The sequence below is a fragment of the Dreissena polymorpha genome, chromosome 6, assembly GCF_020536995.1.
Source record: "Dreissena polymorpha isolate Duluth1 chromosome 6, UMN_Dpol_1.0, whole genome shotgun sequence".
Lineage (NCBI taxonomy): Eukaryota > Metazoa > Mollusca > Bivalvia > Myida > Dreissenidae > Dreissena > Dreissena polymorpha.
The window spans coordinates 10,711,235-10,738,402 of NC_068360.1; the positions used below are offsets into that span (position 1 = coordinate 10,711,235).

At 36.5% G+C, this 27,168-nt stretch overlaps 1 protein-coding gene across 1 annotated transcript in view; it reads right to left on the reverse strand.

Annotated features, from left to right (window-relative positions):
- Positions 1 to 27,168, reverse strand: part of LOC127836681 (uncharacterized) — a 67,536-nt gene that overhangs the window by 4,833 nt on the left and 35,535 nt on the right. The window contains exons 9-10 of the mRNA XM_052363374.1: positions 19,872 to 20,000; positions 18,641 to 18,731 (exon numbers count right to left, since the gene is read on the reverse strand). Of these exons, the coding sequence (XP_052219334.1) occupies positions 18,641 to 18,731; positions 19,872 to 20,000 (220 nt within the window). The remainder of the gene's footprint in view (positions 1 to 18,640; positions 18,732 to 19,871; positions 20,001 to 27,168) is intronic.

Genomic DNA, 27,168 nt, shown 5'->3' on the forward strand with positions numbered 1-27,168 from the left:
AGTAAAACACCTCTTCTATAAGTTACCCTTCAGTATTCATTTGTATATTCAGTATTAATTATGTTTTAGATTTTAGTTCAACTTACTTTGCTTCTTGTGTAAAAAGAAAGATAGCACTCCTATATAGTAGTAAGAATAGTAGTTTGTAACCTATCGTTTTGCACGATAACTAATACTATTCACCGCACTACTTCGCTACTTTCCCGCACTTTGTCAGACACACAAAGACAACGAACACGTACTGATCGTGGCCGTACAGAAAGTACAGATCATCTTTATCTGCACATTCAAATCCATTTTTGTAGGGTTTTATAATAAACCTACAGGTAAATATTATAAATAAATGTCTATATAATTGTTCAAATTGTGTATTTGTATTTTGTATTGTATTATGTGAATGATGTTAGAGTTTCTCGCTCATCATACCGCCTATTTTATAATGCACTGTGATTGCCTTTTGTATGATTATTGCTATTATCATTCTTCTTCTTCTTCTTCTTTTTCTACTTCTTCTTCTTCTTCTTCTTCTTATTATTATTATTCTTACTACAGGATCTGACCAATACACATTTAAGACCAGAACCTCGAGTTAATTGTCATTCCACCCGAGACGCCTAAGGGGCGTAGCTAGGCCGGAAACAGTGGCGCCCAACATTGCAGTCTTTTGATGTTTGGTCGAATGGGATATCGTGCACGTTTGGTATACCAGATCTTCAGGACGGTACCAACAAACTTAATCTGCAGACACCCGCGGGTACAGAACGTTTTTAGGGGCCCCATCTTCTAGAACGTTACATCCACTACGGACCAGGGATTCGTCGCTGGAGTTGGAATTGTGACATTAACTAGTGTGACAGTGTGTAAACATTTTGTTGATTCGTGATCATCGATTCATTTGACGGTGGTGTGGTGAGCTTTATTATCTCTGTTGTTTTTTTAGTCAATCAGGTTATATTTATATTTATATATTCAGGTTAAATTGTTTTTCCTCAACCATAAATAAGAAAACCACTGCACTAACATTTAGGTTGCATGAAACCTGATCTGTCCTTGCATTTGAGTAAAATCACGTGCATTCATTGATCACTAGTCCGTTGAACTTTACGCAGTTTTGCTACGTAGTTATTTATGAGTAGTAAGCTAAACACATTACTATATATATATATAGTTAGGTTAAACCCAAGAACCAGATTGATTTAAATCTCCAGTAGCTAGTAGTACCCCGTGTAATCCCTCCAATCCCGCATTTATCCATTTATTGGTAAAACTGAACAGCTATACACGTGCATTTCATAAATGCACGGGTATTAGGTAAATGTGACCGTTAATGGAAGCGTTATTTTTCAATGAAATTTGTTGCAAGCTTATTTCATTGTAAAATAAATGAATGGTTATAGAAAATCCTTGCAAGGTTGCGCGATTCGATAAGAAAGCGGTCGTACGTTGATTTAAATCGGAATATTGTAAATCTTTGCAGGTTTAATCTGTAAAATTTACATATATTGCGATTGGATAGTTATCGAGTTACCGATCGAGGTTTAAAAGGCGTTTATCGAAAACGGAGAAAGTGCGCGTTTACGAGTATTAATTGATTGACGGGTTATTGATAAATATTTGTAGCGAATACCGATACTAAAACATTGAAGCGCAGCCGTTTGAACTCTGAACCGGATATAGTTAAACCGGAAAGCGAAATACCGGAAATTAATTGCGCACGTTTGTAAATCGTTGATACTTTGATTATGTATTAGAGTATTTTGAAAAAGTGATTTAGATTTTTGTGTTTTTGTTACAAAATTATAATTTAATTACAATCATTTTAATATTTTTGGCATTCTTTCAAATTAAAATCAAATTTTAATTGTAAAATTGGTAAATATTTAGTTATTATATTCGTAAAGATATTAAATAACTATTTCTGTCTTGTACTCAAGTGGTTGATATACAGCTGTGTTTTGATTTATTCACTTTTATATATAGTAATTTTTAAACTGAACTTAATATTCAAATAATTGGTATAACTATTGGATTATACATTATCATATAGATTAGTGATTAAAGGTGATTATTGTGCGCATGTTAAGTGTACATTTTATATATATATTGAATGAGCAATTATTTGTGAATTTGATATTGTTTATTCATTTTAGTTTAGTGATTAAGTGAATAGATCTGCATGTTACATTGATTGCATGAAAGTTTACATATGTGGATGTGAAAGAAACGTTAACATAACAGTGTGTTGTGAAATAGACGCTTCTGCAGACAATAGCGTTTAACGAACAGTGTGTTTTGAACATAAAGATACAACACAAAGTGTTTATTACAACGTGCATTCGTTTATTCGGAAACATTGTATCAGATATAAAAACTGTATACTCGTCTGATTTGTTGACATTAACATTTTGAAACATGGATGGTGGTGTGACAGAAAGGGAAAAGAGATTTCACAGACGGGAAATGCTAAGAAAGGATTATGAATTAACAAGGGGAACAGAAAAGGTTGAACGAACCAAGCAGAGAGATAGAAATATTGATATGGCCCAGTTGAATGAATTTCAAAGGCAACGAGAAGAAGTTATTAAAGCTCAAAGAGAGGAAAAACAGAAAAAGGAGGAATTAAAGAGAAATAAGGAAGAACACGTCACCAGATGGCAACAAGAAGTTCATGACTCACGAACGTTAGAGAAGAGAGGGACAGAATCGGAATTAGAATTGCAGAGAATGAGGGAAACAGCCATTGACATTGATTACGATGATGATGTTGTGTTGCAAGGAGCATGCGGATATGATTACCGCATGGACTGTTCAAAGATGAACACAGAAAGTGGACAGTCTCTAATTACAGTGGGTGAATATGGTCAAGTTGATGAAATAAGAAAACATTTGGACATTTTGAGTAAGGGCTCCTCAGCATCCATAGACACTGTAGATAGAGAATTAAATTGGTTGAAACAGAAGACAATGGCAATGCAAGAAGATGTTACGCAATTTGTTCATTCTGAGGACAGAATTAAAAGAGAGAGTGGAAAAGACAACACATATGATCATCAGCTTATCAAAAGAGATAGACAGGATGAAAGTGGATACGATGATATAGAGCATCTCCAGAAACAGATAGAGTTGATGAAGCTGAAGGAGAATGAAATTTCCAAAGCGATTGAAAGGAAAGCACGCATAAAAGAACTGAAAGAAAGAGGCAGATTGAGAGAAGAAAAAGATAGGCAGTATACAGAAAGGGTTCGAGCTCTGAAACAACAGAAACGGGACTTAGAGCAGAGTCTTTTGGAAAAACAGAGTGTCTTATGTTCATTGGATGACGAGCTTATAGAGCCAAGTTATCATCAACATAAATCTAGTACGCACAGAAAGAAAACAACCGACAAACAAGAATACATGCCATTCATGATTAAGCCAAACGTTCCTAAATTTTCAGACCCTGCATAATTTCAAGAATAGAAAATTGAAGTAGAAAGTATGCTCCTTTCCAACATTTACCACAAAGAGATTCTGAGACAAGCCATACGAAATGCTATTGGTGGAAAACCCAGGAAAATACTTACCACACTTAAACCAACAGCAACAACTGAAGAGATACTTGTAACACTAGACAGCAATTTTGGAGACATTAAGAGTGGTGAAAGTTTAATGGAAGAATATTATAAAGCGAAGCAGGAGAAAGATGAAGATATATCAGCATGGGGTATACGACTAGAAGAATTACTACAAAAGGCCATTGACAGGGGAGAGATCAAAGAATACAGAAAAGAAAAGATGTTGAAGACGAGATTTTGAAACTATATGGGAAACACAGAGTTGAAAAACGCAACGCGAATGTTTTACGAATCTGACTGTACGTTTGAAGAATTGAGACGAAAGGTTCGGACAGAAGAGCAGGAACTTAAAAGCGCGAAGGAACCAGAACACCCGAAACAAGTAAATGTTCATCAGATGGACAATCATTTGAAGATTTTGAATGACCTGAAAGAACAAATGAAGGAGATGGAGAAGAAAACTAACGCCCTTACACAGGAAAGACAGAAACCAAATGATCAAGTTAACACCAGTACATGGACTAACAGAGGCCAATCGTACAGAGGCTATAGAGGCAACACGAACTTCAGAAGTCGAGGAGGATATCGCACAGGAAATGGTAGATTCTCCCATGGCTACAGAGGAAACCACGAGAACAATGGCGCATTTGATAACAGAAATAATAACAACAATCGAACGCAAAATTTAAACTAGAAGAGGCTCTGATCGGGGAGTTGGATGAGAGCAGAACAAACAAGGATACCATAAACTCCACAACACTTAAGAAGGAAGATATTTTACAACGAATGATAGGTGATGCCAATTTAGACAAGATCAAATTAGATGGACATGACACTACGGCACTCATTGATAGCGGGTCACAAGTAAGCACTATTACGGAAATATTTTACAACACCATGCTACCAAAGCCAATATTACACTCTATTGACGAATTCGGTGTAGAACTAAAATGTGCAAATGGCAGTTCAATTCCATATAGTGGATACATATTTGCAAACGTTGAGACTGAGTTTACGCAGAAGCCCACAGAAACCGTATTGCTCGTAGTTCCAGTGCAAGAATATCATGGCAATGCTCATGTATTACTCGGAAAGACTGTTCTACGAGAAATGAAACCCTGGGCTGGTAATACAACTGTAAATGAGATATGGAAAGCTGGTTTTATGTCCGTAAATGCAGAGATGGGACTTGTTACAGCAACAAAACCGATCACTTTACATCCTGGCGAGAGCAGAACTGTCATCGGTTTCTACAGGAAACAAGGACTCGCAACAGAAGCTGTTACCGAAACCGTTGAAGACATACCATGTCATAGTGCCATCGTTTGTCCTAGGGTGGTCAGTATTGATAACCCGGGGAAGACAGCAAGAACACCAGTACGAATTTGCAACGTTACAGCCAGACCCATAAAATTAAAGCGAAACAGACACTTTGCCAATTGAATGAAGTTGAAGTTCTGAGAGAAGCGCCTATTTGTCAACCTATGAGTGCGAATATCAACCACATGGATGCTTCAGAAACAGAAAACAAACGACAATATGAAAATAGGAAGAAGTACCACATCGATCTAGATGATTCAGAATTAACAACAGATCAAAAGACAGAAGTTTACAACTTGTTTGAAAAATGGCATTCGATATTCCCAACATCGGATTTGGATTTGGGTCATACAAAGGCAGTGAAACATAAAATCAATCTTATTAATGAAGAGCCATTCAAAGAACCGATTAGAAGAATACCACCAGCACTGTTAATGAAGTACGGGAGCATCTGAAGGATATGTTAGACGTAGGAGCCATACGAGAATCAAATTCCACTTGGTCTTCAAATTGTGTAATCGTAAGGAAAAAAGAGGCCAGCATTCGCTTCTGTATAGACTTTCGTCGTCTGAATGAACGAACTAAGAAGGATAGCTATGCATTACCTAGGGTCGAGGAAACATTACACCTCTTGTCTGGAGCCAAATACTTTTCAAAGTTGGACCTAAAGGCAGGCTACTGGCAGGTCGAACTAGAAGAATCGGACAAAGAGAAAACAGCATTTCAATGCGGTGGACTGGGCTTTTACGAATGTAACAGGCTTCCCTTTGGTCTTTGCAATGCCCCCGCTACCTTTCAAAGGCTCATGGAACGATGTATGGGTGACTTGAACCTTCGAGACTGCTTAATATATCTCGAAGACATCATCATTTTTTCATCTGACATAAGTACCCATATAAGTCGACTAGATCAGTGATTTTCACGATTAGCCTCCTACAATTTGAAAATAAAACCGTCGAAATGCCAATTTTTCAAAACACAGACAACTTTCCTTGGTCACGTGATCTCTGCAAATGGTATCGAAGCTGATCAAACGAAAATTGCAGCAATCGCCAACTGGCCAGTTCCCTCTAGTGTCAAAGAAGTAAGGAAGTTTTTGGGGTGCGCTGGATACTATCGGCGATTTATTAAAGGCTTTGCGAAAATTGCTCGACCATTGAACAATTTACTTATTGGACAGCCCACTAAAACTAAACGCAGTGCATTTTTTTTTTTAAAGAAATTGCCGTTTAAATGGGAAGATGAACACCAGGAGGCATTTGAAGCCTTGGTAAAACAGTTAGTCAACCCATCGATATTGGTCTACGCCACTTACGACCAACCATTTACCTTGCACACGGACGCATCAGGTTCTGGTTTGGGAGCTGTGCTTTACCAGCATCAAGATGACAAAGACAGAGTCATTGCATTCGCCAGTAGATCGCTCAAACCGGCGGAAAAGCACTACCCAGCGCATAAACTTTAATTTTTTTTCGTTGAAATGGGCCATCACTGAAAAGTTTCATGACTACCTCTACGGTGCAACTTTCGAGGTAGTTACAGACAACAACCCACTTACATACGTTACAACCACTGCGAAACTCGACGCCACGGGTCAACGCTGGATGGCAGCGTTAGCCAATTATAATTGTACAACGCGCTATCGACCAGGGAAGAACAATGCCGATGCAGATGGTTTAAGTCGCTTGATCATTGATCCACCAACCATCCAAGCTTTGTCAACCTCAGTGGCAGCGACAATGGAAGCGTTACCAATCATTGTACGTACGGTAATTCCCGACAGTATATCAGAAGTGGAAGCTCAGGCAGGTGTACAATATCCTGATGAAGTTTTACTGTCATACGCTTTGAGTTCTAAGGACTGGATACAGGCACAGTCGAAAGATCCAGTCATTTCCGTTGGTATTGATCATGTACACAAAGGCACCAAGCCGTCAGCTTCGCGGGCTTTGGGCGCAAATGCGGTAGATAAGTATCGACGAGACTGGGATAAATTGGAACTCAGAAATGGTGTTTTATACCGTAAAGGCACTCTTTTCGGTGAACAGTATCATCAACTGGTATTGCCGTCTGCACTTAGAGATGAGGTATTTCAGGCATTACACGATGACCTTGGACACCAGGGCAGAGATCGAACTATGTCACTTTTCAAGCAGAGGTTCTACTGGCCAGGAATTGATACTTTCGTTCGCGACAAAGTGGCTAGTTGTCCGAGGTGTATTCGACGAAAGGCAGCACCTGATTCAGCTTATTTGGTCCCGATATCCACGTCAGCACCCATGGAAATGATCTGTATTAACTATTTAAGTCTTGAACGATAAAAAGGCGGGTTCGAACATATTCTTGTTGTAACAGATCATTTCACAAGATAGGCCCAGGCCTACCCAACGACAAACCAAACAGCCAAGACCAACGCTAGAGTTTTGTTCGAGAAATTCATTGTGAATTACGGCTTTCCGGAACGGATCCATAGCGACAAGGGGGCAAATTTTATGTCGAGCCTTATGACAGAACTATGTCGCCTAGGAGGTGTGAATCAATCACGTACTACGCCGTACCACGCTATGGGCAATGGTATGGTCGAGCGATTCAACAAAACACTACTTAAAATGTTGGGAACGCTTGACGAAGACAAGAAGAGTAACTGGAAGGATCCCGTCGGGCCAATGGTACATGCGTATAATGCTACCATTCATGATAGTACAGGCTATTCCCCGTACTATTTAATGTTCGGTCGTCATCCAAGGCTAGCAATAGATATTCTTCTCGGACTCGATATCGACGACCTCAATGCCAGATGTTCGAACGAATATGCACGTAAACTCTGCGTGCGTCTTGCGCACGCATACAAAACGGCTAAGGACATAGCAAAGAGAACGGCGGAGGTCAATAAACGACAATACGACCGAAAGTCGCATGCCGCGAAAATTGAACGCGGCGATCTTGTCCTTGTACGTAATGTTACCCTTCGTGACAAGAAGAAAATAGCAGACAAATGGGAGAATGACCCTTACGTTGTCTTGGATCAACCAAACCCTGAAATTCCCGTCAATGACGTTAAAAGGAATGATCCAAGAGCAAGACGTATTCGAAGACTCCATCGGAATCTTATCTTACCCCTAAGACAAACTGATGGAAAACCCTCAGATATTGTTCTAGAGGATGTCGCTACAGCCGGTACAAAATACGTCATCCCACAGAAGCGAGGAAAATATACACCATCCGCTGATGACGTGAATCCAGAAGTACGTAGGTTGACCAGGAACCGCCGAGCTCCGAAGTGGCAAACTAGTGGCCAATTCCAGATGTAACAACGTGTTGGCATTTTTAGCATACTGGTCGAACAATTGTTTTAGCATCATATCGATGTACAAATATTGTTTATTTTTCTTTTGTTATGCATAGATCTTAAGTGTTTTGACATTTCGAAACATAATATATTTACTACCGATTTCCGTCTACTAATTGAAAGCGGTATATTGTTTGCGTTTGCAAAATGTCATTAAAATGACATAATTATTGACTTTTATAATGTGCGAGAAATTTAAAACACTAGACGTGTTTATGATGCGCATAAATATTCGCCGCATGCAGCGATTGTTTTAATTACGATACGTATGTATATATATATATATATATGTTGTAAAATGTCGGGACGCCATCTTTTAACAGGGGGGAATATGTCATACGGTAAAAACTAAGATGTCCTTTTACTATATAAAAATATATAGTAAAACACCTATTCTATTTGTTACCTTTCAGTATTCATTTGTATATTCAGTATTAATTATGTTTTAGATTTTAGTTCAACTTACTTTGCTTCTAGTGTAAATAGAAAGATAGCACTCCTATGTAGTAGTAAGAATAGTAGTTTGTAACCTATCGTTTTGCACGAGAACTTATACTTTTCACCGCACTGCTTCGCTACTTTTCCGCACTTTGTCAGACACACAAAGACAACGAACACGTACTGATCGTGGCCGTACAGAAAGTAAAGATCATCTTTATCTGCACATTCAAATCCATTTTTGTAGGGTTTTATAATAAACCTACAGGTAAATATTATTAATAAATGTCTATATAATTGTTCAAATTGTGTATTTGTATTTTGTATTATATTATGTGAATGATGTTAGAGTTTCTCGCTCATCATACCGCCTATTTTATAATGCACTGTGATTGCCTTTTGTATGATTATTATTATTATCATTCTTCTTCTTCTTCTTCTTCTTCTTCTTATTATTATTATTATTCTTACTACAGGATCTGACCAATACACATTTAAGACCAAAACCTCGAGTTAATTGTCATTCCACCCGAGAAGCCTAAGGGGCGTATTTAGGCCGGAAACAATGGCGCCCAACGTTGCAGTCTTTTGATGTTTGGTCGAATGGGATATCGTGCACGTTTGGTATACCAGATCTTCAGGACGGTACCAACAAACTTGATCTGCAGACTCCCGCGGGTACAGAACGTTTTAAGGGGCCCCATCTTCTAGAACGTTACATCCACACCGGACCAGGGATTCGTCGCTGGAGTTGGAATTGTGACATTAAATATTGTGACAGTGTGTAAACATTTTCTTGATTCGTGATCATAGATTCATTTGACGGTGGTGTGGTGAGCTTTATTATCTCTGTTGTTTTTTTAGTCAATCAGGTTATATTTATATTTATATATTCAGGTCATATTTATGTCTGATATTTAAAGCCTTTTAAATTGTTTTTCCTCAACCATAAATAAGAAAACCACTGCACTAACATTTAGGTTGCATGAAACCTGATCTGTCCTTGCATTTGAGTAAAATCACGTGCATTCATTGATCACTAATCCGTTGAACTTTACGCAGTTTTGCTATGTAGTTGTTTATGAGTAGTAAGCTAAACACATTACTATATATATATAGTTAGGTAAAACCCAAGAACCAGATTGATTTAAATCTCCAGTAGCTAGTAGTACCCCTATAATCCCTCCAATCCCGCATTTATCCATTTATTGGTAACACTGAACAGCTATACACGTGCATTTCATAAATGCACGGGTATTAGCTAAATGTGACCGTTAATGGAAGCGTTATTTTTCAATGAAATTTGTTGCAAGCTTATTTCATTGTAAAATAAATGAATGGTTATAGAAAATCCTTGCAAGGTTGCGCGATTCGATAAGAAAGCAGTCGTACGTTGATTTAAATCGGAATATTGTAAATCTTTGCAGGTTTAATCTGTAAAATTTACATATATTGCGATTGGATAGTTATCGAGTTACCGATCGAGGTTTAAAAGGCGTTTATCGGAAACGGAGAAAGTGCGCGTTTACGAGTATTAATTGATTGACGGGTTATTGATAAATATTTGTAGCGAATACCGATACTAAAACATTGAAGCGCAGCCGTTTGAACTCTGAACCGGAACCGGATATAGTTAAACCGGAAAGCGAAATACCGGAAATTAATTGCGCACGTTTGTAAATCGTTGATACTTTGATTATGTATTAGAGTATTTTAAAAAAGTGATTTAGATTTTTGTGTTTTTGTTACAAAATTATAATTTAATTACAATCATTTGAATATTTTTGGCATTCTTTCAAATTAAAATCAAATTTTAATTGTAAAATTGGTAAATATTTAGTTATTATATTCGTACAGATATTAAATAACTATTTCTGTCTTGTACTCAAGTGGTTGATATACAGCTGTCTTTTGATTTATTCACTTTTATATATAGTAATTTTTAAACTGAACTTAATATTCAAATAATTGGTATAATTATTGGATTATACATTATCATAAAGATTAGTGATTAAAGGTTATTATTGTGCGCATGTTAAGTGTATATTGAATGTACAATTATTTGTGAATTTGATATTGTTTATTCATTTTAGTTTAGTGATTAAGTGAATAGATCCGCATGTTACATTGATTGCATGAAAGTTTACATATGTGGATGTGAAAGAAACGTTAACATAACAGTGTGTTGTGAAATAGACGCTTCTGCAGACAATAGGGTTTTACGAACAGTGTGTTTTGAACTTAAAGATACAACACAAAGTGTTTATTACAACGTGCATTCGTTTATTCGGAAACATTGTATCAGATATAAAAAACTGTATACTCGTCTGATTTGTTGACATTAACATTTTGAAACATGGATGGTGGTGTGACAGAAAGGAAAAAGAGATTTCACAGACGGGAAATGCTAAGAAAGGATTATGAATTAACAAGGGGAACAGAAAAGGTTGAACGAATCAAGCAGAGAGATAGAGATATTAAAATGGCCCAGTTGAATGAATTTCAAAGGCAACGAGAAGAAGTTATTAAAGCTCGAAGAGAGGCAAAACAGAAAAAGGAGGAATTAAAGAGAAATAAGGAAGAACACGTCACCAGATGGCAACAAGAAGTTCATGACTCACGTACGTTAGAGAAGAGAGGGACAGAATCGGAATTAGAATTGCAGAGAATGAGGGAAACAGTCATTGACATTGATTACGATGATGATGTTGTGTTGCAAGGAGCATGCGGATATGATTACCGCATGGACTGTTCAAAGATGAACACAGAAAGTGGACAGTCTCTAATTACAGTGGGTGAATATAGTCAAGTTGATGAAATAAGAACACATTTGGACATTTTGAGTAAGGGCTCCTCAGCATCCATAGACACTGTAGATAGAGAATTAAATTGGCTGAAACAGAAGACAATGGCAATGCAAGAAGATGTTACACAATTTGTTCATTCTGAGGACAGAATTAAAAGAGAGAGTGGAAAAGACAACACATATGATCATCAGCTTATCAAAAGAGATAGACAGGATGAAAGTGGATACGATTATATAGAGCATCTCCAGAAAAAAATCGAGTTGATTAAGCTGAAGGAGAATGAAATTTCCAAAGCGATTGAAAGGAAAGCACGCATAAAAGAACTGAAAGAAAGAGACAGATTGAGAGAAGAAAAAGATAGGCAGTATACAGAAAGGGTTCGAGCTCTGAAACAACAGAAACGGGACTTAGAGCAGAGTCTTTTGGAAAAACAGTCTTATGTTCATTGGATGACGAGCTTATAGAGCCAAGTTATCATCAACATACATATAATACGCACAGAAAGAAAACAACCGACAAACAAGAATACATGCCATTCATGATTAAGCCAAACGTTCCGAAATTTTCAGACCCTGCACAATTTCAAGAATGGAAAATTGAAGTAGAAAGTATGCTCATTTCCAACATTTACCACAAAGAGATTCTGAGACAAGCCATACGAAATGCTATTGGTGGAAAACCCAGGAAAATACTTACCACACTTAAACCAACAGCAACAACTGAAGAGATACTTGTAACACTAGACAGCAATTTTGGAGACATTAAGAGTGGTGAAAGTTTAATGGAAGAATATTATAAAGCGAAGCAGGAGAAAGATGAAGATATATCAGCATGGGGTATACGACTAGAAGAATTACTACAAAAGGCCATTGACAAGGGAGAGATCAAAGAATACAGAAAAGAAAAGATGTCGAAGACGAGATTTTGAAACTATCTGGGAAACACAGAGTTGAAAAACGCAACGCGAATGTTTTACGAATCTGACTGTACGTTTGAAGAATTGAGACGAAAGGTTCGGACAAAAGAGCAGGAACTAAAAAGCGCGAAGGAACCAGAACACCCGAAACAAGTAAATGTTCATCAGATGGACACTCATTTGAGGATTTTGAATGACCTGAAAGAACAAATGAAGCAGATGGAGAAGAAAATAAACGCCCTTACACAGGAAAGACAGAAACCAAATGATCAAGTTAACACCAGTACATGGACTAACAGAGGCCAATCGTACAGAGGCTATAGAGGCAACACGAACTTCAGAAGTCGAGGAGGATACCGCACAGGTTATGGTAGATTCTCCCATGGCTACAGAGGAAACCACGAGAACAATGGCGCATTTGATAACAGAAATAATAACAACAATCGAACGCAAAATTTAAACTAGAAGAGGCTCTGATCGAGGAGTTGGATGACAGCAGAACAAACAAGGATACCATAAACTCCACAACACTTAAGAAGGAAGATATTTTACAACGAATGATAGGTGATGCCAATTTAGACAAGATCAAATTAGATGGACATGACACTACGGCACTCATTGATAGCGGGTCACAAGTAAGCACTATTACGGAAATATTTTACAACACCATGTTACCAAAGCCAATATTACACTCTATGGACGAATTCGGTGTAGAACTAAAATGTGCAAATGGCAGTTCAATTTCATATAGTGGATACATATTTGCAAACGTTGAGACTGAGTTTACGCAGAAGCCCATAGAAACCGTATTGCTCGTAGTTCCAGTGCAAGAATATCATGGCACTGCTTATGTATTACTCGGAAAGAATGTTCTACGAGAAATGAAACCCTGGGCTGGTAATACAACTGTAAATGAGATATGGAAAGCTGGTTTTATGTCCCTAAATGCAGAGATGGGACTTGTTACAGCAACAAAACCGATCACTTTACATCCTGGCGAGAGCAGAACTGTCATCGGTTTCTACAGGAAACAAGGACTCGCAACAGAAGCTGTTACCAAAACCGTTGAAGACATACCATGTCATAGCGCCATCGTTTGTCCTAGGGTGGTCAGTATTGATAACCCGGGGAAGACAGCAAGAATACCAGTACGAATTTGCAACGTTACAGCCAGACCCATAAAATAAAAGCGAAACAGACACTTTGCCAATTGAATGAAGTTGAAGTTCTAAAAGAAGCGCCTATTTGTCAACCTATGAGTGTGAATATCAACCACATGGATGCTTCAGAAACAGAAAACAAACGACAATATGAAAATAGGAAGGAGAAGTACGGCATCGATCTAGATGATTCAGAATTAACAACAGATCAAAAGACAGAAGTTTACAATTTGTTTGAAAAATGACATTCGATATTCCCAACGTCGGATTTGGATTTGGGTCATACAAAGGCAGTGAAACATAAAATCAATCTTATTAATGAAGAACCATTCAAAGAACCGTATAGAAGAATACCACCAGCACTGTTTAATGAAGTACGGGAGCATCTTAAGGATATGTTAGACGTTGGAGCCATACGAGAATCAAATTCCCCTTGGTCTTCAAATTGTGTTATTGTAAGGAAAAAAGAGGCCAGCATTCGCTTCTGTATAGACTTTCGTCGTCTGAATGAACGAACTAAGAAGGATAGCTATGCATTACCTAGGGTCGAGGAAACATTACACCTCTTGTCTGGAGCAAAATACTTTTCAAAGTTGGACCTCAAAGCAGGCTACTGGCAGGTCGAACTAGAGGAATCGGACAATAGAAAACAGCATCTCAATGCGGTGGACTGGGCTTTTATGAATGTAACAGGCTTTACTTTGGTCTTTGCAATGCCCCCGCTACCTTTCAAAGGCTCATGGAATGATGTATGGGTGACTTGAACCTTCGAGACTGCTTAATATATCTCGATGACATCATCATTTTTTCATCTGACATAAGTACCCATATAAGTCGACTAGATCAGTGATTTTCACGATTAGCCTCCTACAATTTGAAAATAAAACCGTCGAAATGCCAATTTTTCAAAACACAGACAACTTTCCTTGGTTACGTGGTCTCTGCAAATGGTATCGAAGCTGATCCAACGAAAATTGCAGCAATCGCCAACTGGCCAGTTCCCTCTAGTGTCAAAGAAGTAAGGAAGTTTTTGGGGTTCGCTGGATACTATCGGCGTTTTATTAAAGGCTTCGCGAAAATGGCTCGACCATTGAACAATTCACTTATTGGACAGCCCACTAACACTAAACGCAGTAATTTTTTTTTAAAGAAATTGCCGTTTAAATGGGAAGATGAGCACCAGGAGGCATTTGAAGCCTTGGTAAAACAGTTATTCAACCCATCGATTTTGGTCTACGCCAACTACGACCAACCATTTACCTTGCACACGGACGCATCAGGTTCTGGTTTGGGAGCTGTGCTTTACCAGCATCAAGATGACAAAGACAGAGTCATTGCATTCGCCAGTAGATCGCTCAAACCGGCGGAAAAGCACTACCCAACGCATAAATTTGAATTCTTGGCGTTGAAATGGGCCATCACCGAAAAAATTTCACGACTACCTCTACGGTGCAACTTTCGAGGTAGTTACAGACAACAACCCACTTACATACGTTACAACCACTGCGAAACTCGACGCGACGGGTCAACGCTGGATGGCAGCATTAGCCAATTATAATTTTACAACGCGCTATCGACCAAAGAAGAACAATGCCGATGCAGATGGTTTAAGTCGCTTGATCATTGATCCACCAACCTTCCAAGCTTTGTCAACCTCAGTGGCAGCGACAGTGGAAGCGTTACCAATCATTGTGAGTACGGTAATTCCCGACAGTATATCAGAAGTGGAAGCTCAGGCAGGTGTACAAGTTCCTGATGAAGTTTTACTGTCATACGCTTTGAGTTCTAAGGACTGTATACAGGCACAGTCGAAAGTTCCAGTCATTTCCGTTGGTATTGATCATGTACACAAAGGCACCTAGCCGTCAGCTTTGCGGGCTTTGGGCGCAAATGCGGTAGATAAGTATCGACGAGACTGGGATAAATTGGAACTCAGAAATGGTGTTTTATACCGTAAAGGCACTCTTTTCGGTGAACAGTATCATCAACTGGTATTGCCGTCTGCACTTAGAGATGAGGTATTTCAGGCATTACACGATGACCTTGGACACCAGGGCAGAGATCGAACTATGTCACTTTTCAAGCAGAGGTTCTACTGGCCAGGAATTGATACTTTCGTTCGCGACAAAGTGGCTAGTTGTCCGAGGTGTATTCGACGAAAGGCAGCACCTGATTCAGCTTATTTGGTCTGATATCCACGTCAGCACCCATGGAAATGATCTGTATTAACTATTTAAGTCTTGAACGATAAAAAGGCGGGTTCGAACATATTCTTGTTGTAACAGATCATTTCACAAGATACGCCCAGGCCTACCCAACGACAAACCAAACAGCCAAGACCAACGCTAGAGTTTTGTTCGAGAAATTCATTGTGAATTACGGCTTTCCTGAATCCATAGCGACAAGGGGGCAAATTTTATGTCGAGCCTTATGACAGAACTATGTCGCCTAGGAGGTGTGAATCAATCACGTACTACGCCGTACCACGCTATGGGCAATGGTAAGGTCGAGCGATTCAATCAGACACTACTTAAAATGTTGGAAACGCTTGACGAAGACAAGAAGAGTAACTGGAAGGATCACGTCGGGCCAATGGTACATGCGTATAATGCTACCATTCATGATAGTACAGGCTATTCCCCGTACTATTTAATGTTCGGTCGTCATCCAAGGCTAGCAATAGATATTCGTCTCGAACTCGATATCGACCACCTCAATGCCAGATGTTCGAACGAATATGCACGTAAACTCCGGGAGCGTCTTGCGAACACATACAAAACGGCTAAGGAAATAGCAAAGAGAACGGCGGAGGTCAATAAACGACAATACGACCGAAAGGCGCATGCCGCGAAAATTGAACGCGGCGATCTTGTACTTGTACGTAATGTTACCCTTCGTGGCAAGAAGAAAATAGCAGACAAATGGGAGAATGACCCTTACTTTGTCTTGGATCAACCAAACCCTGAAATTCCCGTCTATGACGTTAAAAGGAATGATCCAAGAGCAAGACGTATTCGAAGACTCCATCGGAATCTTATCTTACCCCTAAGACAAACTGATGGAAAACCCTCAGATATTGTTCTAGAGGATGTCGCTACAGCCGGTACAAAATACGTCATCCCACAGAAGTGAGGAAAATATACACCATCCGCTGATGACGTGAATCCAGAAGTATGAAGGTCGACCAGGAACCGCCGCGCTCCGAAGTGGCAAAGTTGTGGCCAATTCCAGATGTAACAACGTGTTAGCATTTTTAGCATACTGGTTGAACAATTGTTTTAGCATCATATCGATGTACACATATTGTTTATTTTTCTTTTGTTATGCATAGATCTTAAGTGTTTTGACATTTCGAAACATTATATATTTACTACCGATTTCCGTCTACTAATTGAAAGCGGTATATTGTTTGCGTTTGCAAAATGTCATTAAAATGACATAATTATTGACTTTTATAATGTGCGAGAAATTTAAAACACTAGCCGTGTTTATGATGCGCAAAAATATTCGCCGCATGCCGCGATTGTTTTAATTACTTTTAATCTTCTTATTATTATTATTCTTACTACAGGATCTGACCAATACACATTTAAGACCAGAACCTCGAGTTAATTGTCATTCCACCCGAGAGGCCTAAGGGGCGTAGCTAGGCCGGAGACACTAGCGACCCAGATTTCAACTAAGGTAAAAAATTGTTAAAATATACATTATGGTCAAGTTTCATTAATACTGAGTCATAAATATGGTCTCTAGAGCATTGACATGGTGAACTAGTCTTAGCAAAATCTGTCCCAGATTAGAACCCGCCATTGACATTGTCAAGATAAACACGCAGACATATATATGAACTCTATCGTCGTAACAAGAAAGTTCTGAGATTTGACCTGTTGGCCTAGTTTTGTTTTGACGAACATGATAAAGATTCAAACTGGGCCTAGATTTTATGCGAATAAACATTTTGGTCAAGTTTCATCAATATTGACTTTTTGCTCTAGCGCTTAAAAAGAAATATAAGATTTTACCAGGTTACCTAGTCAGACGGTTTTGCAACGTACGGAGTCAATATTTGAACTCGGCCTAGCTTTCGTTAGCACAATCGTTTTAACATCGTTTCTACGTAATTTGACCAGGTAACAAGAGTTATATGTGTTGATTCTAGAATTATAGAACAGCTTTCCTTAGATACGACCTGATGACCATTTTTTGACGCAGATGGTTTAGATTCGTATTTGGCCCATATATTGTCAAGATTAACAATCTGGTTAAGTTTTATAACGATTTATTTATGAATCTGACCTCTTTAGTGGTAACACAAGTTTCATATAATTTGACATGATGACCTTTTAATGCACGTGACCTAGATTCAAATAGAACCTAGGTAGTGCAAAGATAAATACACTGATCAAGTTTAATCAACATTGAATAATACATGTTGCCTTTTTAGATAGGCTACACACTTTTTCTTAGATGTGATCCGTTGACATAGTTTTTGGACGCACGTGGTCTAGATTCAAACTCAGTACAGTAAATGTCAATATAAAGATTTTGACCTAGATTTGAACTTAACGTAGATATTTTCAAGAAAAAATATTATGACCAAGTTAAATCAAGAGTGAGACATGAATTTAGCTTATAGAGTTGAAACAAGAGAAATGTAACTCGTAATTTTTTAATCGTTTTTACATAAATGTTAATGGAAATTGTTGACGTAAAATTGTGGTAAACTCTTAATACCGATCGAATCGCGACTGGAACGTCTGATTTCTTGTCCCTTCTTATAATAAATGCAAACATTTGCCGTTTCAGGTTTTCTAACATACTATTTAACAAATATCACGGATATGTCTGATAGAAAGGATATAAAGTTTGATAACAAGCCAAACGATATGGTTTCCCATGAGGTCCATCTTAATAAAATGATTATATTTTTGTCCAAGACCTTGTTTATTTATTTTATATATGCCAAGTTCTTGAAATTACGCACAATAAAACCATATACATCTAACATTAATTCACAGATTAGCACCAAATACGCTTCATACTTGTATCAAATACATTGAATTATAACTCAATAGTTAATGCAATCAATTACTAACCTTTTTCCAATTGTCCATTAACTATACATATTTCGCAGTTATTGTCATCCAAGACCGACCACTTTTGTATTGATTCTTTGATTAAAATTGACTGTAATTAAAGAAAGATAACAATTTATCTAGGTGTTTTCATTAACAACAGCTGCAATGAAAATCTTATTTTCTCAATATATATAATGGAAGAAAGAAAACACGTTTAGAACATACACAATAATTGATGAACGCAGACTATAGAATACATTTTGTAAGAGTTGTTATTTTTTCTGAAAATCATAATTAATATACGTACGCAACAAGTACATTTTATCAAGAGGTTTATACTGGCCCTAAAGCGCTCGCATGAGTTCAAGGATTCCTAACTGTTGAATACTTGACCTATTGCTTTATTTTGTGGCCCAAGTAAACTCAGCAAGTTGACTCAAATTCAAAAACGGACTAGATATTTTCAAGATAAAAATTCTAAGTTTCAATAATACTGAATCGAAAATGCTGCCTGTATAGTTGTAACACGTTTTTGTTAATATTTTACCAGGTGACTCAGATATTTTGTCGTAGATTCAAACTAGACTTAGATATTACCAAGATAACTATTCTAACCAATTGTAATCAAGATTGTGTCATGAATGTTACTTGAATCTTTCTCTAAGATTTGACTTGGTGACCTAGTTTTCGGAAGCTCGTTAATAAGATTCAAATACATCATAGATAGTGATGACATGAACATTCTTTCCAAGGCTTTAATATGGTCAAGACAATGTCCCAATACGTTTCATAAAGATGGGGTCATAACTGATGTTACTAAAGTTGTACCAATGTTTTTATAAGATTAAACTAACAGACTTTTGTTTTTGACGCACGTTATAATGAATCAAATTAATCCAATAAATGGTTAAGATAGCTATTTTGATCAATTTTTATAAACTTGGATGACTTTTGTGACCTCATGAGCAATACAAAGCTATAAGTTCAGGGCATACGGCATTTATACGACACACGTCGCACAATGCCGGACATGGACTGACCACAATAACTTACCATTCTTCGTGCTGATGTGAGTTTGAAATACTACCAATACGTGAGATGCGTAAACAACACCCAACCGAGTAATTATATATGTTTCAAACTATTATTTCAAGCTTCTTAATCCGCACAACAAATTAGTTTTAAATATTAAATATTGCGGGTTGTGGCAACGTTTAGTATAACTATGTGTTTATTATAAGATTCTCACCTTCAATGATGTGCGTATTAAAGCTGATGATATTTGACCACTTGTTTCGTCATCATCTACGCTAGATATGCATCGACTTGCTATACTGGACACACTCTTCCAGACATAATCAATTGTCCATATACGTCTCTAAAACATGACAAAGAAATATAATTATAATAATTAGTGTGTTCATGATCGTTTGTGTTAAGCTACTTAATATTATACCTTAGTTTTAACATTCCTGCACATAATCATATTCGAAGGTGTTCTCGTGTAAGGGTTTAATATCACTTAATGTGATTAAGACAAAACATTAATGTTCAAGCACAATAACGGAAATCTTATTTGCTTGTTTCGCGATTGTACGTGGATGAAGTCCATATTTTTCGTGCTATTAACAATCAGGAATGTGCATGTTTATCAATCGATGTTGAATTCCATGTCTTTCAAGTTGTTGAATGGGCTAATTATTATACAATGTCGTTTTTATAATCAAAAAGCAATAAAACCCTAAGCAAATGGATCTGGAGAGCGAAAACACAAATATGCACTTAATCCACAAAATTCCAATGCTTCAGATAAAACTTCACCGAAATAATATACGTACTGATATTTTCCGGAAACAAACTACTAATGAAAGAGATAAGGAACATTTTTGTAGTATTTTTTTTTTCGGAAAATGTACAAAGCAGCGAATATATACTTCCTATTTTGATGCATCATACACACACAATAAATACATTTTCAATTTCTGATAGTTGTTATTCTACGCCGTTTTGCTCTCCTTTTAGGGAACTGTAGTTCATTTTTAGAGCGTCAAAAAAAAAACAGAGAGAAATTAGCCCAAACCAGTAGACAGCCTGTGGACGCCATTTAAATATCACGGATGGTACGTACTGTTTGACTTTCTAGTTTACCCGCAACTGTTAACTTAAATACCAGATGGGATTTATACATTGGTAATACACGACTAATTGAAGATTAAATCTAGTAAAATCCAGACCATAGTGACTTCCAGAAAACGCGCATATACACATTAATGCAAATATTTTTGTCAATTAAGAAACGATTAAGGCCCATTAAATGTTTTGTTTTAATTAATTTATTTAAAATAAATAGTCTTCAATATTTAAATTAAAGTTCGATTGGATGTAAATAAGGAAAAATGAAAATCAGCGCGTTAGTTGAGCGCTTGCTATATCAAACAATCGAGACAATCTTCGCATTGACAAAAATGCTCCAGGTGAAAACACAGGAGAGCAGCTGTTTTAGCCTGACAGTGAAAATAAGAAATTTGTCTAAGTTATTTACTCCATTTAGCATTAAATTGTGTCTACGCCCAAACAATGTAATGGCCTATGCTTAACCTTTCGTGGATTAGTTTTCGTTAAACACGGTAGAAAATTTGTTTCTGTATATCATGATAAATATTTTTATGCTATTGAATCACAAATGTTCTGCATTATATTATAAAGCAAGATAATTTAAATTTCATTAAGAATTCAATGGAATTGATATCGATATATTATGTTTGGGCTGCAGTTATCTGTTTTAGGCACCGGCCTCAAGCTAATATGGCAACCATCAACACAATGACGAGGTTCATAAGAAATAAACTAAGTATAATTTATTATATTGATATTATATTTTCAATTTAATTAGCATTCCCATTTACAATAGGCATTAAAGTTTCCTCTCAAGGTTTATGTAACCTATAGTGTGTTAGTGTTGGGTCTAAAGTAACATGCGTTTATGGAAGTATTTGCCTTTGATCAATAATTTGGTGTAGGCGTCTTCAAAATACAGGATATAGATAAAGAAATGGTTCATATAGTGAACAATGGAACTCCAGATAGTAAATCAGGAAAGATATTCAAAATACTTGACACATATGTGTACTGGCAAGTCAAATGTCGCAAATAGGCTTTATTTTTTCAAAGGTAGTTAGATATGGTGTTGTATCCCATTTTTATACCGACATTGACGGTATAACACCCTATGGAATAAACTAGCCTGTCTCCCACCTTGTTGAATATACCTGTCGCGTGCACGGACTACTTTTAATTCTACCACTGAATGATTTTTCATAAGAAAACTCTAGAGTCGAGAAAACTTTAGCCAGGGCTCGAAATTAACACTCGCACGCTCGCAAAATGCGAGTGTAAAATACTGATTGCGAGTTAAGTTTTAAGCCACTAGTATTTTTTTGCGAGTAAAGAAATAGTGGAAAAAAACTAGTAATATAAATGCACTCGACGTCATGAACGCTAAACCGAAGGTCAATTTATAGAACGTCTGAATACCTGTATGCGGAAGCGCGCACCTTGTATGTAGATTGGTATACTTATAGTTCAGATACGCGGATAGTATTGGTACAAAAAACGTGAAACAGTCGACTATTCACATTTGTTCATTGAACTTGAACAGACATGGCGTCGAAACCAAACATAATTAGTTTCTTTTTGCCTACAGGCGGAAATAAAAATACGAAAGATAAAGCAAAGTTAACCGTTGATTTGTATTTTGGTGACATCACACTCAACACGATATCATAGCTGATTTTTTTCAATATTTGAAAACCCATTAAAAATATCCCAAACTGACACTTAAACTTTGTTTTCTGAGTGAACACGACACACTTATATTTGAAAACAATACCCTTATGGTCAAAGGACAAGGTTTTTTTTGGCCCGATTTTATAGCCGAAATTCGGCTATGTTCCCAATCCCAAAAAGTATACTTTTTTCCCAAAATGTGGCAAAAAATTCCCATTAAAAAAAATTATTATTTTTTTTTTTTTTTTTTTTTTAAAGAAGTGTCTAATGCGTATTTTATCTCAATTTTAATTCAATTACATCTAACAAAGTATTATATGAATTTATTTTCCCAATTTCATGAAAATGCCGATAAAATTCCCAATTCCAAAGCCATGGGCTGTCTTCCCAAAAAGTGGAAAAAAAAACCTGAAGGAACTGATATCTTTGTATGATTGCAGAAATAAAATTTGTATGTTAAGTACTTTTTATTTTGTTTAATAGTACTAAATTAATGTCCAAACTTTTTTTATGTTTCTTGCAAAATTTGCGAGACTGTTTTTGATTTTGCGAGTTGGTATTAAAGCTGCTCGCAATGTTTTGCAAGTAGAAAAAAAAGTTAATTTCGAGCCCTGTTTAGCTTTAAAATTATACGACCTTCAACCTTTAGATCTAGTCTAAGGACATAATTTTTCGCCATCCGTATAATGAATCAGCTGATTGATTGCGTCATAAAATGACATACTTATTGCGTCATGTTTTGTGATGTCATCTTTTGGTGTACACGAAACTAGTAATACTAGTAGTATGCGATGTCTGGGATAAAAACATTAAAGACGCGCGTTTTTTTCGTGTTAATGTATCCTGGATGATATTATGAAAACGTGCATATTCTATGGACTACTTACCTCGGATGGAACCGGTGGGACGAAGGATTTAGATCTACATGTAGATCTAGCTTATTTGTGTTTTTGATATTCAGAATGTGCGTGCCCATTTGGATGTAAAATTGTGTGTGTAGAGCATACTGATGGTGTGTATTTTATTTCAGTAGTCTATTCAAATTGTTTTCCTTATGGATGTAAGTAAACGTAAGGGTATTTTCTTTAAAGAAATAAATTTTGTCTTTGTTATTTTATCAAAGAAAGTCTATTCAGTAATAATTACCCGTTTGCAACAAGTGTTTCATAGCTCGATATTATTATTACGGGTTATCTTGTATTTGGGTCACAAACTACAGGATGTGAAGGCTAGATTTAGACGCCATCAAAATTTGCAGCGACCATGAACAAATTAGGCGAGAATAGTTTTTTGTTAATTATTTTTAGAACGACTCTGTGTGTAAATCTACATATACATGTATGTTGACGTCGACATCATTTTATCAGGAGCAATCGCCGCAATATTGGATTTTGATCATTTTCTTTCGAAAATAAAATAAATAAAATCTTCTTTTTGCGGTCGTAATGTGTTACAATTTGCATGCTGCGTAAAATTGAATTGAGTCATATGGTGATGTTTTTTTCTCGTTTGACAGTTTTTGTGGAAAAATATTTAAGACTATTTTGCATACCTGGGTACCGTTTTACTAACAATACTTAAGTATTGCGTAAGTATTGGCGTAAGTTGACAAGTTACGAATAACGTACGCATTTCGTAAGTGCGTTTTAGTAACATTGCGTAAGTTTGACATCGTGCGTAAGTGAAAAAATGATCGTAACTCTCCAACTTGGAGGTAACATGTAAACAAACAACAACAACTCTGACGGTTAAACTATACTATTTTTACTTTGTTGTTTTATGTAACCCATCTGCTTTTGTAAGTGTGTCGTCACATAGTGTCGTCTGCACTTGTTTAAGTTGTTACTTTTCACAATGGATGCGGTAACGCTTAATGAGAAGAAAAGAGAAAAAAGGAAATTGAATTGGACAAAAATAGAAACAGAGGTGATAGCAGCTGCTTACATCGAGCAGCATGCGTTGATAAACGGCAATTTTTCATCCATATACGAACGTTGATTGTTATTGTTTACATTTCGATATTTCCGCGCATGCGCATTGACTGGAGGGCAAAAACACTGGTTACAGTAACGTAAAGCATGTATAAAGGGCTTTTGCTTCGTCAATATTTTGATAACAAATGCGAAATAAAAATGAATATCTTTAAAAAAAATAGTGCTAATATATTATATTTAGTACCAATAAATGTATATTCACATGTATATATATCGATCCCTCTTCATAAAAACAATGTAGTTATAAGCATCAGAGTAAACGTGGTGGGAATACTAAATACTGACAATCCCACAAAACAAAACAATGAAATTGCCTTATTGTTTCTGATAGTAAGACTTTAATAAATGATATTGCACAAATAATAAAACACTTATTAATTTGATAATAATTATTAGTGGTATGGATAGGTTTTTTTTTCATCAGCTTGTAAGAGGTGCATTTAATCAATTATCAAACAAAGCCAAAAACGGAATACATAAAAAAATTAAATGTTATGGTTATATACTTTTCCAATCAATAAATTCTCGTTTCGTTAACATTGAATGCCAATGTTAATAAATTTTATCATACAAACGCGGAAAAAAACCTGCATATTATGCAAATTGAATTGTCTTCGCATGTATATTGAAATCTCTTTACTAGTGACACGGAGCGTATATTGTCATCTAGAGTCCGTGCTAGTGATAATTAGTGATAATTTAAAGTCTAGCATTCTATTATAAACACATTATAAATTTCATTTCTTTAACGCAAGTATTTTTTACCATATTGTGATAGCTTCTTTTCATGATGGTATTGTGTACACTGAAGTAACGTAAAATCTATACACGTACTAGCGAAGTTTACATTTGCCGGATCCCTTAATTACGTAGCAGTAATACTGCACAATATGTTAAAATTATATTTATTGAACACTGTATTATAATGATTCAATTAACTGGCTAATATAATGCACTAGTTCCTGTTAATCCATTTCTGACAGATTTCGTCATTTTGTAATGTTGAAATATTTTATTGAAGCCACTTTTTTTTTTGCTTTTAAACTTTGGCTTTACTGATTTCTCAAAATGCCAAGAGATGTCATGGAGGTATCGTGAATTGTGTTTAATGAACAGACAATCGTCTGCAACATGTGGTTTATGGCATGGACCCAATGTGCCTTGGTTTATGACACCCTGTTGTCTTTGTCTGGACGGTCTCCGATCATAACGAGATAATCGATTTGTGATGAACAAAGGTGCAATTTAACACCTATGCTGCAACACAGAGTGTCAAAACTGGTGTAACAATTAAATAAATCAATAACATTAATCGATAAAATTTATTTAATGTGTAACAAGGTTAGTTTTTTTAGACATATAGAGGTTACTACATGCATACAGGTATGTTGCTAAGATAAAATCTATCTATTTGTTGTTTGTCTTCATCCTCAATTGTTTTCGTTCATTAAATCTATTTTATTCTGAAAGAATTACAATTTCTGAGACTTGTTTTAACTTCAAATGGTCGCAAAGAAGTGCAAGTAGAGAAATTTTGTGGTATCCATATACCGTATGTGCTCTTAAATGGTTTTCCACTCCCGAGTTCGTTTGAAGTAAAAACAAATAATAACAATATTATTCAAAAATAAAGTTCCTTGCATGCTTATGTCTTTTCAGACATCATAATTAAAATTATATTTGATATTATGTATGATTATCAACAAAAACGTTGATTTTGTCAAGGCAGTACTATGAGATAGATATTGAGATAGAGCTTCTGTATATGCGCTTTTTGCCCTCCAGTAGAAACTCGGGTCATTTAGCAGGTGCGCGTGACGTCACTCGTCAACGTTCGTATTGTCTGCAAAAGATAAAGATCTTGCGTGGAAAAAATTGCAGAGCAGTGAGTATCATCTAGCGCACCATTATAATTTCTTTGAAACTTAACAATGAACGCAATTTTAGATTAGAAAAAAAAACGTGACATGTACTTACTGTAGTTAAAACGCTCAAAAACACCATAATAACTTATTAAATAAGGATATAGCTTATTAAAATGTCACTTAACATGCTAAACGTATGTAAACATAATCTCATGCAGAATACACGCACTGGGAGCAGACGAAAGAACAGTGGAAGAGATCCGGAAAAAGATTTCCGACACGAAACAAAACTGAGAAAGAAAGAAAGACAACGACGCTTATCAATGAAACAAACTGGAGGGGGTCTAGCAATTACACTGGAGCATTGGGAGGAGAAAGTAAATGCATTTGTATTCACGACTTTACAAAGAGAAAGCTATATCAAAGCATATCTCCATTTGATGAGTGACCTTAGAATATTGTTTTTTTATATTCATAACCAATGATATCATATGTAAATTACTGTATCTGACTGATAGCTGTGATGAAATTAATTATGTAATGCAGTGCATCATTAAAGTCAAATCAATAACAATTTCATAATACAACTTCTTTACGCCTAAGTTTGATGCAAATTATATTGTTGATTACCGTACAGTTAGATCTAATTTCTTATAGATGATAGAGGTTATTGGCGAAGAGTCGATTGTGGGGTTCGTTGGTGTGGACACGTTTGCTGTGCAACGTGAGTAACATACCTTATTGCAATGATCAAATAAAACAGTAATCTTCACTTACTGTCATTAACTATATTATTTACCATACCGTTCCACTACAACAGTCGCCGTTGTGACAGTTAATGACACCCCGCTGCCGGTATGACTAGATAACGAAAACAGTACTGTTTTCGCAAAAACAGTAA